The sequence below is a fragment of the Chenopodium quinoa genome, unplaced genomic scaffold (genome assembly GCF_001683475.1).
Source record: "Chenopodium quinoa cultivar QQ74 unplaced genomic scaffold, ASM168347v1, whole genome shotgun sequence".
Classification (NCBI taxonomy): domain Eukaryota; kingdom Viridiplantae; phylum Streptophyta; class Magnoliopsida; order Caryophyllales; family Amaranthaceae; genus Chenopodium; species Chenopodium quinoa.
The window spans coordinates 1216029-1233824 of record NW_018744878.1 but is presented as its reverse complement, the minus strand read 5'-3'; the positions used below and the strand labels follow the sequence as shown (position 1 = coordinate 1233824).

The following is a 17796-nucleotide window of genomic DNA, read 5'->3' as shown; positions in this document are numbered from 1 at the left end:
ATAGGTGATTGCTACGTAGCAAAATTGCCAATTAGCGAAAACTTAATGACATTTTGCTTTCAATATTTGAAAAAAATAAAAAAGAAAAGAAAAAAAAGGTTGATAACTACCTTCTCCAATCCCCCTCCCACCCCCACCCCACCTCCTCTTTGTTAATGTCCACAACCTTCTCCCTCTAATATTATTTTTAATAGAACAGTGAAAAGCTAGCTAGCTTAATATATGAAAATAGACACAAATTTAAAATTATTGGAATAAAATAACCAAAAAATTGTATGGCATTCCTCACCTATTTGTATTGACTCATTAAATCAAACACTTTTATTTAGATGGTTAATTTGTAAAGCATGTGAATTAGAAAAAGATTAGTGAAACTCAAAAGAGTCAAAAGAAACACAAAGTAGTGTTGTTACAAAATAAACACTAATATTTTAACTTTTAAAGTCCGTTAAGCCATGAAATACTTCTAACATATTATGAATATTATAGATATAGCTCCTACTTCATATTATGAATAAATGTTGTTGATTTGCCCGCTTAATGATATGCTTGATCTACCGAGAGACTGTCCACATGTCTTTTATTATATTGTTCACTAGTAAATTATCACCTTCAATTTGAATTTTACGAATGTCTTGATTATGATGAAAGGCTAGTTGGCCTCCCTTATGAATCGCTAACTTCCTACTATGAATGTCTTTATGTTTGCTAATATTGAACAAACATGTATATGTCTTGATGAAGGCTTCACTACTGTCTCTCTAATGAATGTAATGATGACTCCTACTGCTGTTGAGTTGTTGCAAATCGAGCCGTTAAAGTTGAGCGGCAGTGTCTTCCAAGATACAAATATGGATGGTGGTGAATGAATATGAGGGAAAAAGTTATGGGATCTCATCCCATACAGAAAAATAAAGATATAAGGCCTGTTCCGATTGACTGAACTCAGCTGAACTGAACTTATTAATTAGTGATTTTTAACTACGGATTAGTGATCTTTGATTATTTATTGATTATTTATTGATTATTTATTACTATACATATGCGTATATACAAATGTACATATTAATATTATTATTATTATTAGTTATTATTATTTATTGATTATTATTATTATTATTATTTATTGATGATTATTATTATTATTTATTGATTATTATTATTAGTATTATTATTTCAATTATTATTGTTATTATTATTATTATTTATTACTTATTGATTATTATTATTGTTAATATTATTATTATTATTATTATTATTATTATTATTGTTGTTGTTGTTGTTGTTAGTCGTTGTAATAAGAGCTTAAAAAAATGAAATTTGGCTTTATATCATTAGCAATATCATTAGACGTAAATTAAGAGCTGAACCGAACTGAACTGAACTGAATTTCAACGGAAGAGAACAGACCCATAGGTAAGACTTTTTTAGTGTCACTCAACTCATTCTTTGAACATAAATACTTCTTCTATCCCCTATTATTTACATCATGGGCCCACTTTATGTGAGAGCTTTATAAGTCGTATAATGCAAACATAAAAGGGCAATAGTGCTCAGTTAAAACACTTGTAACAATAGTTGACGGGTTAAAGCATTGGTAAAAATTAAATAGTTGAAATTTAGATGAAATGGATAAGTTAATTGAAATTAAAAAGGCAACAAATAAAACTAAGATAACTTTTATAAGTAAAATGTATAAACCAGGATTATATTTACACACATTTTAATTTAAAGACGTTACAATGGATCTAAAATAAAAATAATATAAACACAGAAAATAAAGAATATAGTCAAAATTAAAATTATTTCTTTTGGTTCAGAAGTTCCTGAGCGTAAACTAAAAGCTAGGGCAGAGAGAAATGATGAAGATGAAGACTTGGATTTTGTGGACCGATAATATGTAAAGAATTTTTGTTTAAAAGGAAATCATCTTTCCTCTGACCCTCTTTACTTACATGATTGGTCCAGTGATTAGCATGCTTTCTCCCTTATTCTTTTTAATTTCATTATTTTATCTTTTCAATAATTTTAATTATGATCGAGCACTATAAATTAAAAATAAGCGCATATTCGATCTAAGTTTAGTATAATTTTGCTTAAGAGTTAGCTAGAGATCCTAATGTATGTAAAAACTAATTGATCTTAGCCTCCTTACTCTTTTTTCACACGCAACTTGCTTCCTCATTAGCGGATACTTACACACTTTAGATAGCTAGATTCACACATGCAACTAGAGATCGATGATAATGGATTGAATCTGATTCAATTTAAAATTGGTATAATACGGAGTACTATTTTTTTCCATTCCTATTTTTTTTTGTACCATTTGACTTTACAAAGTCTCTAAGAGATGTGTATTAAAACGTCTATATCTTTATTTCCATATAAGTAAAAATTATAAAAACTTGATATTCATAAAATATACAGTGAGACAAATCTAACAATATCACACATGGCTATATTATCATTTATAGATTAAGGGTACTTTATTATCAAAGTTTTTAAAATTTGACTCTAAATATGAAAACGAGGTAAAAATAAAGGAACGGAAGGAGTACTATACTACTCCGTAGTATATTAGTCTATTATGAAACATATTTATAGAATATATTTATGTACCACTCTTACCAGAGATAAGAGAATTCTCAAATACTGGGGACATCATGTTGTATGCATACAAGTAGCTCGTCAGTCATCACTCCTAAATGCCTACTCATATACGAGTAACATTCTTTAGATTTAAATCTTTATTAAATTGCTTGGCTTGACCCTACTACGTCTACAGTTATACACATCCATTATTCTTAATTTTATATTCATAATCCCATAATATAAGCTGCTGTTGCTTATTAATTTAACAGTAAACAAAAACAAATGAAAAATGAACAAATTGTTTAACTTCTAAGTGGCTATCCAACCTTTTTTTTTTTTTTTTTTTTTAAGTACAGTATATTTTAATTTATGGCGGCTTCCATGCATAATTTTAATCTAACATGAGATTTAATATCCAAACTTTTATTACTGTATTATTTATTCCAGTATTACTTTATTTAATCCAATAAGATGGTGAATCACTTATTTTTAACTACTTCGTATGAAGTATATGATAGCGAGTTTTAGACCTTTAAGATTATGTTAATTAAAGAGCACATTAGATCAGTTAATTCTCTAGCAATAATGCCTATAACTGTTTCATTAAACCTAATGCCAAACAAAAACAAAAAAAAAAAAAAAAAAAAAAAAAAAATCCTAGCATTGCAATGGTTATAAAGAGACTGTTGCCTTAGACCCTTATATTGCACCAGTTATATAACTTATATACTACCTCCAGTTCAAATTACTCGCAATTTTGGGATATTATTTGTGAGATATAAAATATTCCAAAGTTGCGAGTAATTTGAACCGAATGTAGTATATGAGATCATTACATTTGCCCCATTTTAATCATTAGATATGAACATATTCGCAATAGTTGAGCTAATTAGATGTACGAGTAGTAATAGTGATTAAAGTATCGTGTTATTACATAGAAAGTAAAAAAGTTAGAATTAATTGTTTACAATTAATATTCCATAGAATAATAAGTGCAATATTTACGTAGGAATGAAAATAATGTAATGGGAGGTGTACGTGAGCTGTCGACGAATGTCGTCCAATATAGAGAAGGACACGTTGCGATTGAATAAAGAAAGAAAGAGTAGCATGTGAAGTGATGTTGACGGCTGCTGTCCCGTATCCCCAAGGAGACTTGCCCACCCGTGCCCTTCTTTGTCTATTACCAATTCTTGTACAACCTTTACTTAGTAAATCTATATCCTAGAGTGTATGTTGTTAACTACCGAATACTTCATCACTATGTGTAAGGATAACAGGTGATCATTGGACGGGTCGGACTGTAATTTAGCAAGTTATAAAGACATGCATGCCCTAATCCCTATAATCAAAGTTAGGTGATTTGAGCTTTTTATTAGGTTTGTTCGTTTGAAAGTACTAATACCTTAAGCTTCGTAAATATTAGTTCTTCGGCTATATTTTGAATCACATTGACTTCAACTTCATAGGTGAAATACATTGATATATACGTATGAAAAAAGGAAAAAAAAAAAAAAAAAAGAAAGAAGATCTCTTAGATTTGATTACAACGATCATACAACTTGCTTCTTAAACATATGCATAATGCATTGTTAAGCTTGCATGATTTGCATTCAAAATGTGTTAATATAATTCAATTATAAACCCAAACGACAATGATACTGATAAATGATACATATCCAAATTGATGTTGCTTTTCAAATCATCCAAAATAATTCCTTTCTTTTTTTTATTTTTTTATTTTTTTTATTTTTTTATATACTTGTAATTAACAAATTTCTAAAATGAAAATGTTATAATACTGACAACACAATGCAATTGAAAAGTTTGTTTTTTTGTTTTCTTTTTTCGGTAAAAGTTGTATAATTATAATCCTTACAATTTTTCAACCTCATTTTATTATGTGTGTCACACATTTTTACAAGTACCATGAAAAAAAAATAGGGTTCTAATTATTTTTATTTATTTATTTGCAAGTATTTAGAAACGAGTAGAAAGTATTTCTTTTGATGTAGACATTGTTCCTGTCAGGATCCGATAACCCAACTCCGAGATCCAAAAGCTCGAGCCTGTAACCCGTTAAGCTCCTATCGTCCAAATGAGAACTTACACAAAGAGCAGAGATTAGCAAATCCCAGGGTGGATTCGCGGATAAACACTCCGATGACAAGGTCAGAAAGTGTTTAAGAAGATGAGAAGATAAGAAAAGAGAGAAAGTAAGAGAGAGAGAGAGTAATAAATGTTACCTTGATTATGAGATTAAACCTGATTATTTATACCCCTTTCAAATGACAGGTGGCTGCATGGCATGCAAACTATCTTGTACCAAGTGTCAAATTGCTGCTGCCACGTGTCGATCGCTAACAAGCCGATATGTCTGTCTTTTGCATAAATGCCGATATGTCTGATAGTTGCTGAGGAACCGAACCCGCTTAAGATACCAGCCTTTCATACGTTATCGGCCCGTTTTCCATATCTCCCCATACAACTAGCCCCCTAAGTGAGGACGTTGAAGGAAATTGACGTTCTCACTTTGCTTGCAATTATTGTAAATTTTTTTACTTGTTTCTTGCACTCTGTTGAGCTCTTTTCTTGTTTTCCATATCTCCCCATACACACATGCATGTAGTTCAATATTTTCGTATTTTATCTCATTTTTTTAGGGAGGTTAATGAAGCAAGTCAAGCAACTCATGCCATAGACCACCTTCGCCCATTAGAGTACTCTACCGTATATGACTACGTGAGTGAAAGTATGTACGGTTGTACTTTACGATATTGTAAGCCTCGGATTTCATTTTGCTATTAATAATTGAATTTCATTCCAAAAAAAAATAAATCATGGGAAGATTGATCTTTATCCAAACGGCCCAAAAGTATTAGAAAGTTGTGTTTTGATTTTGGGCTTAGGGATGTATGTCATTGGATACCACTCTCAGCCCAACAACACATCCCAAAATTGCAGCATCGCCCCAATTTTACACTCGTATTTTTATTTTACTTTGTAAAATTAATGATATTAGCATATATATATGTAGGGGTATTCGCGGTGCAGTTTGGTGCGGTTTGGATCATAATCGCACCATACCGCAAAAGTGCGGTTTGTAATTTTTTCAAACCGCACTTTTAAAAAAAACCGCACCGCAAGATGCGGTTTGGTGTGGTGCGGTTTAACCGTATTTTATTAAAATTGTAATTATTCTTTTTAAATAAAACTTTTATTTTATATTATAATTATTATTTGATAATTTAAATATTAAACTCTTTTTATTAACCTTTAATTAACTAATAGTAAAAAATTATCTCATATATTTTAGTTGTTTTATATAATTTTAATGAAAATATAGTATAAAAATCGCAAACCACATTAAAGTGTAGTTTGCGGTGCGGTTTGGTCTCAATAATTTTGAAAACCGCACTAAACCGCAAACCGCGGTTTTATCATTTTAAAAAACCGCACCGCAATTTTCAAACCGCAAACCGCACCAAACCGCAAAATTGCGGTTTGATGCGGTCTAAACCGCACTCTGTACAACCCTATATATATGTACGTATAAGAGTAGAGTAACCTTATTTTGTCTATAAAAGTAACTTTAATTTATTGTGAAAGTAATATCAAGTAATTTTTAAAAAAAGGTAACTCATGTATTTAGCAACCCCACTTATATGTAAGAGTAACCTCATTTTCCATCAAACTAACCCCACATATGTGAGGATAACCCTGTTATGTGACTAGATACATATAACAATTTGTCAATTTTGTGACAAAAATCGGATAAATAATTAAAATTAGAATGAATTCCTTAATAATGATAGCCAATTAATTTTTTTAAAAAAAATAAATTTAAAATTATACCCAATTGATAATATCTAGTTTTATACTCGTAAGATTCTGGTAAATTTTATCTTATTAATTCTTATAAAAAAATCCAATAGAAGACCAGTTGTATTATCCGTACATCACTACATTGCACCCAAAAAAATATCTAGTAGCATTATTATTTTTATTTTTTTTTGACAAATGCATTATATTTCAATTACAGGTTCTTTATGCATAAATCATAATCAACTCTTATTCATATTCAAACAGTATATATTTACAAACTTTTATTCATATTAAAGTAACATTATATCGTCCAAAATTTCTTCTATTTTTCTTTTAAATTTAATGGAAAAGTTTTCATAAATTCTTTGTACCATACCCTAGTACAGTATTAGGGTTTGAAGGTTTGACTTTGTTGTTTGTACAAAATTGACTAATTAGTCCACTAAATTATAATGTAAAAGAATGGAATTACCATCATCATCGAGTAAATACAAAGCATGGAGTTTTGAGGAAAACAAGCTGTTTGAAAATTGTATAGCAATGGAATACGTTAGTTCGGACGAGTTCGACTGGTGGACGCCAATCGCTAACGTATTTTTCAGAGGCACAAGAACACCGGATGAGATTAAGAATCACTACAATCAGCTTGTGTTCGATGTGAACGAGATCGAAAATGGTAGGTTTTGCATACCCAAGTACAAGGATGACAAGGTCGACAACTACAATAATGGTCACGATAACTTCATCTACAAGAAAAAGAAAATTAGATATACTCAATGGTCTAAAGATGAACACAGGTACGTAATAATGTATAATTAAAGAAGCATAAGTCAATTAATTTATACAATTAATATTGATCATCACTAATTTTTATACACAATTAGTGGTAAAAGTCAACTTTCATTTTTTATGTAGTGTAAAATAAAACTTTTTTTTTTGACGTACATGGTAAAAGTAAATAAGTGGTTTGTGGTAAAAATTTTGACTTTTATCACCTCCAAAATACCACTTATTTGCTTTTACCACCTACATAAAAAAAAAATTTTTGGATTTTACCACCAACTAACGGATTCTTGAGGGCCGACCTTTTTGTCGTTTCCTCTTCATCTTCCTCGATCTTCCATGTTAACCAGCCGACAATGAAATCATCCCACCTCGATTGGTCAGAATTTCGGTTAGGGCTAGGGAGGGTTCAGAATTTGGTATTGGCTAAGGAGGGGGTCAGAATTAGGTGGTGGCTAGGGTTTTAGGAGTGAGAAATTTGGTGGTGGCAAGGGTTTAGGAGTGGTCAGAATTCAGTCATAGGGGGCTTTATGGATAGTCAGAATTCGGTGGCTAGGGTTTTGAGGTCGGAAATTGGTAGAAAGGGGGTCGGAATCCGGTGAGAGGGGGTTGGAATCCGTGACAGTGGTCGGAGCGTTGTGCGGTGGTTGCTGTGTGGCGAGTTGTTGGTGAGCTGGTAAAAGTCAAAATACGTAAGTGGTAAAACTTTTTTATTTTTACGTTAATGATAATAGCTTAAAATCATTTTAATTATTTATGTTTTAGAGAAGGTAGCTAGGTTTTTAAATATTTTTTGTTCTCTTAAAGCATATGTTTAATTATGTTATCCGTCAAATTATTAAAGATTTAATCTGGCATGCATCTTTTATTTGGAAAAATATAGTGGCGTAAGTCGTAACTCCTTACCCTACATATCTTATTATTACTTGTATAAAATGAACTTACATAAATTTTATTGTAAGACGGTCAATTTAAAGGTAAGTGTAACTTTAAAAGGTAACTTAGCTTCTAATTTATAATAAGTTTAATTGTATTTTAATGTGTAATTTCAAATGGATATGTGATATGAAATTAAAGCTAATAGAATCATCTAATGCATGTTTTTTTTAACTGTCTTACAATAACTTGATAAAAATCCGCCTTAATCAAGAATTTGTGTTTTATTTTACATATTATTTACACCTTATTAATTGACATCCCAAATATATAAATCTAATTTTGTTTATATATTGTAGGTTATTTGTGATCGGTGCAATGATTTATGGAGGAGGTGATTGGAGAAGTATATCAAGGATGGTTGTGAAAACAAGGTCTCCAATCCAAGTAGCTAGCCACGCCCAAAAGTTTTACGATAGGAAAAAACATCCAAAAAACACTAAGAGGGCTAGCATCCATGACATTACTACGGTTGATCACGATACCACGCTCGATCTCTGCCAAAGAAATCTTATTGATCTTCAAACTTTCCAGAGTTATATAGCGAAACTTGCAGAGCAAGACCAAGCCACAGGTGAACAAGGACGACATTAATTCGAGTTAAGTTAGTAACAAGTCAAGTTTACAAAAAAAAAAAAAAAAGTAACAAGTCAAGCTGAATTCGGGTTTCAACACGTAACAATACCTATCAAATTACACAAAATCATGAATTCATGATGTGTGATCATTCGCAGTGTTTTTTATTCTACATTGGTAAAATGTTTATGTTAGACAAGGTGGCCGGGCTTTCGTATCTTCACGAAGGAATTCTCTCGGCCTCTTTCATGGTCCAACCCTTTAATTTGTTGATTAATCTTCCAAGCCCATTAAGAGTTAGCTCAACATTTTCACGTGATGAAAATTCAGTTACTTTAAATAATATAGTTCGTTGGTTTATGCATTTGGATAAGACATGTCGCCCGCCCCGTACGTAGTTCATATTTAACCTTCGACATCATCTAGTGCAACGAAGCACTACAGTATGCAAGATGGATAATTTGATACCACCCCGATCGATACTTGAAAAAGGCATCCGATTCGGTTGGTGTTATAGTTATTGTACTAACTCTATTTCTTTTAGTCGTAATAAAAGAATTTTTTATACCTCACAAATTAAATAATATCCTTTTATTATAATTAAAATGAAACTGAGGTAATATTTGATTTGTGTATAATGCCAAACAATATGTTTAAGTTGTGAAAGCAATCCATCAATTTAAGAATGTAAACAAGATATGCAAGGGTTTATGTGGGTTCGGTGTGGATACCCCACTCCTCCTTTGCACGGATGCACACAACTTACTTTTGGGCCACCCTTGGACGTATGTTTCTTGAGGCTTGAACAGATGCGTAGCTTAGCTCTCCCAAATTTTCTAGTACGCGAACATGGTATTTTTAGTTGTGTGTGCGATCTAAATCTAGACTAGGCAAACGTGACGTTCGGGTCGGGTCAATCAATATTTGGGTTGAGGCGGGTTAATTCGGGGTTTCAGGTCAATGGCAATTCGGGTCGGGTATCGAGTCAACACTTCAGGTTGGGTCGATTCATTTTGTATCGGGTCAATTCGGGTTGGGTCAGTCCTCGGGGTTCAATTATCGAGTCAAGTTCGAGTCGGTTTAAATTCGGGTTGGGTAGAGTTCGGGCCAGGTCTGTTCGAGTCTGGTCAATTTTCGTCTTTGTCGATGTAGAAATTTGACCAATAATATATTATAAAGATCAATAAGTATAATTAAAGTATAACAGTTGAATATTAATAATATATTCATTAGAAATTTCCAACAATACTATATGCACAAGACTGTATTGTTTCATATGTATGATCACTATCATTGACTAACTGGTCAAAAATTCAAATTAGAAAGTGAATAGTGGAAAAAAATTTGATATAACACTTAAAAGAAGAAACTAAGAGTAATATTAATAATTACAATAACAAAAACTAGTGTTCCTAATCAATAACACGCAATACTATACTGTTTTATTTAGGTTATGTTCGATAAATGTTTACTTAGGTAAAATAATTAAGTCCTAAATCAGTTAGGTCATTTTGAGTATTTGTTAATTTTAAGTCGGGTCAATTCGGGTATAGTTTAGGTCGCTTCAGATTTCGGGTCCATTTATCTTTTTTTGAAGAAATATGACCATTTATCTTAGTGTACCTTTTTTTGCATACGACAATAAGCCAATAAATTATTTCAAAATTTGATCAACATTTTTTTTTATACAACTTGTTATCGAATAGAATTAGACCTTAAACATGTAAGTTGAAGCCTACAATATAGAGTTTCATGCACCCCAATTTCGGTATCAATATGAGAACGGAAAAAAATTACTAGTAGTAAACTAAGAAAGAGTTTCACAACATATAAGAACTTCACAAAACCAAGTTGTATGATCATTTGCAAGCTAGAATACTTGTTTTTTTTTTTATGTTTAGAGAGCCACAAGGGTGGGGATGAGAATCGATCCCAGGATCTCCTAGAATACTTGTGTTTCCTAAGCTACATTGTAGAACGTTAATGTTAGACAGGGCCGCCAGGCTTTCGTCTTTTCATGAATGATACTCTCTTGGCCTCTTTCATGCTCCAAGCATTCAGCTTTGAGATTTTTATGCTAAGGCTTCCTTTGTTGAACACGAACAATCTTGCTTCCTTCTCAATGGCTATAGTCGGGTAGACCCTTGCTGTGATGCACGCCTTTCCTTCCCCTCCAAAACTTTCCACAATTGAATGATCAATCTATAAAACAGAATTACATAGAAAATATGAGTTACTTATTGATAATACGAAATAAACAGAAATTTAAGTACTCCACTTACCAAAGTTCTTAATGAGATATTCTCCTGAAGGGGATCAATGTCAACGAAAGCTCCAAAGCTAGTTTTATCAATATCTTTACTCAAGGAGGATCTGTAAAAGGTGCAATTATATACAGTATGAAGAAAAAAAAACAGAGAATTTTAAAAGATTATGCAAGGAAATAGAGTTGTTTGATTGTTGAAATCGACCTGCTCAAATCGTTACACATTAGGACTATAGGTCTACTATGACTCTTGAACACCCTGAAAAATATTACAGTTTCTTCTGTCAAGTTTTTGGATGCCAAAACTCGCAAGCCAAATGGTCCTAATTTGCCGTCTTCTGCTGCATTTTTCTGAGCACAGAGCAGCTGAGGATCAGTCCAACTAGGTTCCATCTGTTCGATATCTTCCAAGTCTGGCGGCTCGAATGATACTTCTACATCAGCCTAAAAACAGAAAGAATAAGTCCATAAATCACCTCATAGCTGTTAAAAAGAACAAAGATTTGCTGTCATAATTTGCTGTATGACTTACCTGTGCTGGTGTGATGCCAACAACCTCAACCAATGATCCACTCTCGAGTTCTTTGCCTTGGATTTCTACTTTATCCTTACGAAGACTTTCAATCTCTTGTATAGGCCACTGCATCAGTTGCTTTCCACTAGTACTAAGCCATACTACTCGGGGTAAAGACTGCAAATTAAGAATGACCTCATCCTCAAATGTGCTAAAGATAGAAATATGACAGCAAAATAAATTATTCGTGTTTGTTGATTTCGTTTAATCTTTTTCACATCCGTTATAACAGCTTTCTTTCTAATGTTCATTCACGACGAAGAATAACATCAAAGCAAAAATTTAAAGTGAAAAAGAAAAGAGCCACATTTGCCAAGAAAGATTATAACTTCATAAATGTCAGTAGTACATATTACCTGAAGCCCTGACCACCCTTTTTTCTTATCATTTGCTCTGCCATCAGCCTCCAATATCCACCCCCACAATATTCGTCGTTTTGTCTCACCATCGAAAAATGTCTTGGAAGCATAATATTTACTTCCATAATCATATCTCCAATCAGTATTACCTTCCATGAAGTCAGTTGTGTCTACCTCGAATTCATTTGTTTCGGCCTTATAAAATCCTAGTACATAATGATCATGATCAAGAAAACTTGCCTTAAGAACAAATTTGGTATTTTCTTTCATAAGATAGTTTTCTGCTCCATCTTTACTATTGATGGTCACAGGATAGAAATCAGGACACTCCCACATCCCGGTTTTTGCTGATGAGTGAAGAGGCTTCTCACTTCTAGTCCAATTAACAAAATCATTACTCTGGTACAAAAACGCCATCCCTCGGCCATCTATCTTTCCGCCTATAAGTACTTGCCATGTACCATCAGGAGCCTGCCAAGCAGTTGTAGGGTCTCTGAAATTGCTTGGATCAATGTCACCACCTGTGGCGGCTATCACAGGATTATGAGGCGACTTCACCCATTCGGTCAGATGGGGATCAGATGTGTCCTTAGGGAATGCCAAATTCTGTGACTGGAAATTCTGAGTGTCTGCACCAGTATAGAAAATGACAGGTCTTCCTCCTGGGAGTATGGTGATTGATCCAGAGTAGCAGCCGCCTAATTCATAAGGCTCGGTTGGATTAAGGGCATGTTCAAGATGAATCCAGTTGACTAGATCATGAGATATTGAATGACCCCATGTCATGTTCCCCCATATCGCAGAGTAAGGATTATACTGATAGAACAGATGATAAACACCCTTGTAGTATAATGGTCCTGTCATAGGCAAATTTTACACGAATTACACGTTTTCTTTTAAATGCAGAGAATAACTCAAGCTCAGTCTCACCACTTTGTGAAGCATTTGTAACTATAAGAGAACATGACATACCATTAGGATCTGTAGCCGCGATTCAACAATCCCACCATCAATTACATACATATAAGGACATAGAAAAAACAGTAATAAGCTAAGCATTAAATTGACAGTAGACAAATAGCATAATCATTCAAAATGAAGTTGAGATTGATTAAGGCTCACCATTCATCCAATTCTTTTGAGGCTGAAAGTGGAACGCCGTCCTGTAAGGCTGCTTCGTACCTGCAGACGCCTCATTCTGACTGACGGCGGCATCAGAAACTGCAGCAAAGCACAAAAATACAGCCAAAACAACAGGCATTGCCATCTTATTATGTACATTCAAACAACACAACTACGAGCTAAAATGGTTACCAACTGTTTTATTTGTCAATTCTTAGAGTAGTTCAGATTAATTAAGTCAACTTGTTGTGTTTAATATAAATTTAGAGATAAAATATTACCTGACAAGTTGACAGATAGAGAAAATATATAGTTATATAATTAACCAATTTTCTGGAAATGAGCACATCTACCTCAGTCTTACGACGACTAGTTCAATTATATTTATAATTATCTACAGATTATTTACCTTCTAAATTAAGATAATTGCTTAACATTATCGCTATCTTTTCCTAGGATTTATCCATTATTGTGATTTATTTCAGTAAAAACATGTAATGCATTGGATATTTCAAATGCACTGAATATTTTATTGTAGTAATGTTAATTATGTCATATATATATGGAGTATATCAAATGTTATAAGAACCTGCATATCTGCAAAATATTTATGTAGGATGATAAAAAAATATTTCTAGATTAGTTAAAGAGACCAAAAATATTAGACAACTACTAGAAATGTTATAAAATACTTGTAATATTTATCTTAATATAATCAACAATTGCTTTTATACAAAATATAAGTTAGGAGTACCTATTTTTTTAGATGATTTCCAAAGAAATTTGCACAGTAAGTCATAAGTCATTATAAAAATTGATCTTTAAGAAATTATCTTCTTTCCATTTATAATAAAATAATTATACAAATTACTCGTAGAATTTTATGGTTACCCAATATGGTTAAGAGTTACTCCAATAAACTAGTTAACAATTACCAAGGCCAATATATAATAAAATTATACTCCCGTGTAATAAAATTAATGTTTCCATCAAAATATAATAATATTAGTGTAAATCGGATCTACAAAAGCTTTTGTAAGAGAATGCAGTAAACAATTTTATTATAATTAACAAACTAAGATCAATTGAAAACTATAAAGTCAAGATTTGTCCTTATTGACATTTTCAATTAAAAAAATGCATATAAAAAGATATGGAGAAGAGCAATGTCAGTACATATTGATTAAATAATTCATTCTAAAAAGTACTTCGTATATAAAATAGAAAGCTATTGAGAATTGAGGTATTTAAAATTCTTAATCTTTTTTAATCCAAGAAGCAATGTTTCATATCACATCACATGCGATTAAGACTTCATTAAGATTAATACTAGCAGTGTTTTGCATGATGACTTAACTTTTCGGCAGCCCCGTTTCTGAGATTTCAAGACCTATGGGCGAACTTATAAATTGGGCCCTTGATAAAAAAAACGAATGTTTAATTTATTTTATTTTATTTTAAAAAAAATTGATGGTAGGCAAAAGCAAAAGAAAATACAGAGTACTAAAAAGAATATTTTTGTAATTTAAAAAAAAAAAACACAACTAGAGTAACAAAAAGATTTTTTAAAAATTCCAATTTATTTCAACACAATCAACAATTATGCATACTACTACTCCCGTACTCCGTACAATTTTCTTCAAAACACATAAATAAAGGTGAGTACTTTTTTTATATTTTTACCCAATAATCTTCATAACATTTTACTTGTAACTTGGGAAAATTTAGTACAAAAACAAAAAAAAAATGAAAATACAATATGACAAAATTACATCAAAAACATAAAAAACCCTTATCAAAATTTTAAAACCCCCAAAAATCAAACTAGGAATAAAGAAATAGACAAGCTTTTAAATGGAAATCACATTATTGCTATCAATTTGCTCAGTATTTTTTTGTCAATCTCGTCAACAACATTAATCTTTTAAACCCTTGTAGGCATTGCTAGCCACCATATATAATTTATTTATACTGTATGAATCAGGATTAATTTTTTTTTTTTTTTTTGAACGGAAATCAGGATTAATTTGAGAGGAAGATCTTCTTATTTTAAGAATTGAACATATATAACAGGCTAAAAATAAATATAATGATAGTAGCAAAATTAAGGAATTATTAGGTATAAAAATTTAGGAAAGTAATTGTTTTGAGAAATGGAAATCTTTGGTATCAATAAGCGTGATTTCAGGAAGGAATTAATATGGGGTACAAATTTATAAAAGTAATTTATTGGGAAAATGGAAATTTTCTGGTTTCAAAATGAGTAATTATGGGAGAAATATCTAACAAAGATTATGGGCTTGACATTTTTTTTTCAATAAATGTAACTTCTACTAAATAATTTGGGCTTCCCAATCTGGGGCCCCGGGCGGCCGCCCTGCCTGCCCCGCTCCAGATACGGGGCTGCCTTTCGGCTCAAGTAATTAAGATTAAGAGCGAGATATGGCATGGTTATATATTTACATTTCATATTTGATTTTCCAATGCTATTTAATGGAGATATCTACTACATATATGTTGAAAGGAGGAACTCATCATATGTATTTATCTCTACAAGTAAGAAAGTGAAAGAGGGAGACGACTGTTCATGCATGCTCCAAGACTTTATTGTTAAATTAAATAAAATACACCCTTAATTAAAAGGAAAAATTGATGGGAATAATCCCATCTTTTGAGCGTCGGAGATTAATAATCCCACCTTTGGGATTCTTTTTAATAATCCCACATTTGATATCAATCCGCTGAAAACAGTCCCAACCGGACATGTAACCTGTTATACAAGTTACATGACACGTGGCGGCCAGTGATAGGTCAAAAAAATAAAAATAAAATAAAATAATTTTTAAAAAATAGATTTTTTTAAGGAAAAAAAATAATAATTAAAAAACCAAACCCACCCATTTCAGCCACCATCCCTTCGCCTGATTTCGTTCCCCTGCCCCACGTCTCCGACCACCAAGCCCTCAGACACGACGTTGATGACAACAAAGCCAGACCCTCCTCCTCTCTTGAACCACCTGAATCACCAACCCCCTCCCTCACCCACAATTCCACGAAACCCAGGCACGTTTAAACCACCACCACGCCTTCCTCTTCTTCACCTCGCCCCTTCCCCGTAACGATTCCGACCGCCAAACCACTGCACGCATCCCTCCTATTCACCTCGCCCCTTCCCTATCCCGATTCCGGCCTTCTTCTTCTGGGTCTGGTTTGGTGGGTTTCAATTTTTCGAAATCCCACTATTGGAGTTGGGCTGGCTGTCGTCAACGCAGTGGCTTAGGGGAGGGGGAGGGTCTGGCACTGGTGGGATCCATCCCCTTCCTCCGTCCCGATCTCGGCTTCCCTACTTTCGGGTGTGGCTAGTGGTGGCGGTGGTTTTGGGTCTGAGTGTGGCTAGTGGTAGGTGGCGGTGGTTTTGGGTCTGGGTGGTGGTTTTGATTATGGGTTTGGATGGTGGTGGTTCTGGCGTGGCAGAGGTGGTGTTGGTTTTCTTTTCTTTTTTTTTTTCTTTTTTTTGTTTTTTGTTTTTTGTTTTTACTTTTTTATGCTATTTTTTTTTAATTTTGGACAAATCAAATCCTGACACATGTAAAATAAACTTAATAAAAAAAATTACCTCTTCAACCGGTTACTCGTCACCCGGGACTATTTTCAACAGATTGATATCAAAGGTGGGATTATTAAAAAGAATCCCAAAGGTGGGATTATTAATCTCCGATGCTCAAAAGGTGGGATTATTTCCACCAATTTTTCCTAGTTAAAATGATATATTTAGTTTAAGTTGTGTTCCTTATTTCAAATAAAATTAACTTTTAGGCGCGTTCTATGCACATGCTTCATATAAGTTATTATTTATGCTACAAAAATCATTTAGGAAAATGACTTTACAATTTATAACATTAACATGCATTGTAGTTATATAAAATCAAATAACTGAAGACCAAATACTTACACAATTACACCCTTTCCATTTCTTGTCATTCAAGATTTCCTTCTTTGAGATTTAATTTATTTCATTGCAATCACCATTTTTATCATAGCACAGATTTTACACAACAAGTTTAGAGTTTTTTTATTTTAGACTTATTAGAATTAGATACTTAGAGGAAATATGGGTAGACGATAAACGATCAATGAATTAAGTAACATATTTAACTAAATTGAATTTGAAAGATGAATGGAGAAGAGAAAAAGATTACAAAATTATTAGTGCTATTGGTACATAAACGGTGGAAGATGAAAAAGTTTTACAATAAGTCAGTAGCTAATGACATAAAATGAAGGCCAAAGATTATAAAAAAAAATATGTAAAAGAAAATGACATGTGGCAAATTATTATAACAAAATGTAGAAAGAATAGAAGACATGTGGCAAATGGGGTTTATGTTTTTAAATACCGAGTATAGATAGATAAGTTTAGATCAAATTAAGAGTCTGTTCACATTTACTGAACTGAGGTGAGCTGAACTGATTGGAGCTGAACTGAATTGAATAGAGCTGAAACGAATATTTTATGAGAGAAGGAACTTAGGAGCTGGACGAATTGAACTGAGCTGAACTGAACTGAATTGAACTGATTGAAACTGAACTGAACAGACCCTAAGTTCTAAGTTTCAATACGGGTGAATAAAAAGTTATTGGATTCAACTTATGACAAAAAAATATTTGTAATAAGTTGAGATAAATTTAAGTGAATTTTGATAAGTAAAAACTTACATGAATAGAACACACCCAATAAACTTAATTTTGTAAAGAATGCATCT

General features: G+C 32.4%; 2 protein-coding genes across 2 annotated transcripts; one reads left to right on the top strand and one right to left on the bottom strand.

Annotated features, from left to right (window-relative positions):
* The first annotated feature begins 6879 nt into the window (after nucleotides 1-6879).
* Nucleotides 6880-8730, top strand: LOC110705817 (transcription factor SRM1-like). The gene is made up of 2 exons (XM_021883750.1): nucleotides 6880-7214; nucleotides 8436-8730. Exons 1-2 carry the CDS (start codon nucleotides 6880-6882, stop codon nucleotides 8728-8730), a joined length of 630 nt encoding a protein of 209 aa, XP_021739442.1.
* Nucleotides 8731-10290: 1560 nt separating this feature from the next.
* LOC110705428 (beta-fructofuranosidase, insoluble isoenzyme CWINV3-like) lies at nucleotides 10291-13229 on the bottom strand. Its single transcript, XM_021883295.1, has 7 exons — nucleotides 13034-13229; nucleotides 12884-12892; nucleotides 11909-12768; nucleotides 11511-11669; nucleotides 11184-11422; nucleotides 10995-11085; nucleotides 10291-10914 (listed from the first exon to the last, which is right to left on the bottom strand). Exons 1-7 carry the CDS (start codon nucleotides 13176-13178, stop codon nucleotides 10699-10701), a joined length of 1719 nt encoding a protein of 572 aa, XP_021738987.1. The 5' UTR covers nucleotides 13179-13229; the 3' UTR covers nucleotides 10291-10698.
* Between the last annotated feature and the right edge of the window lie 4567 nt (nucleotides 13230-17796).

Coding starts and splice junctions, on each gene's coding strand:
- LOC110705428 (XM_021883295.1), bottom strand. CDS start 13,178: ATGGCAATGCCTGTTGTTTTGGCTGTATTTTTGTGCTTTGCTGCAGTT. Junction 11,086..11,183: donor ATGTGTAACGATTTGAGCAG/GTCGATTTCAAC, acceptor CACCTTTTACAG/ATCCTCCTTGAGTAAAGATA. Junction 10,915..10,994: donor ATATCTCATTAAGAACTTTG/GTAAGTGGAGTA, acceptor TCTGTTTTATAG/ATTGATCATTCAATTGTGGA.
- LOC110705817 (XM_021883750.1), top strand. CDS start 6,880: ATGGAATTACCATCATCATCGAGTAAATACAAAGCATGGAGTTTTGAG. Junction 7,215..8,435: donor TGGTCTAAAGATGAACACAG/GTACGTAATAAT, acceptor TATATATTGTAG/GTTATTTGTGATCGGTGCAA.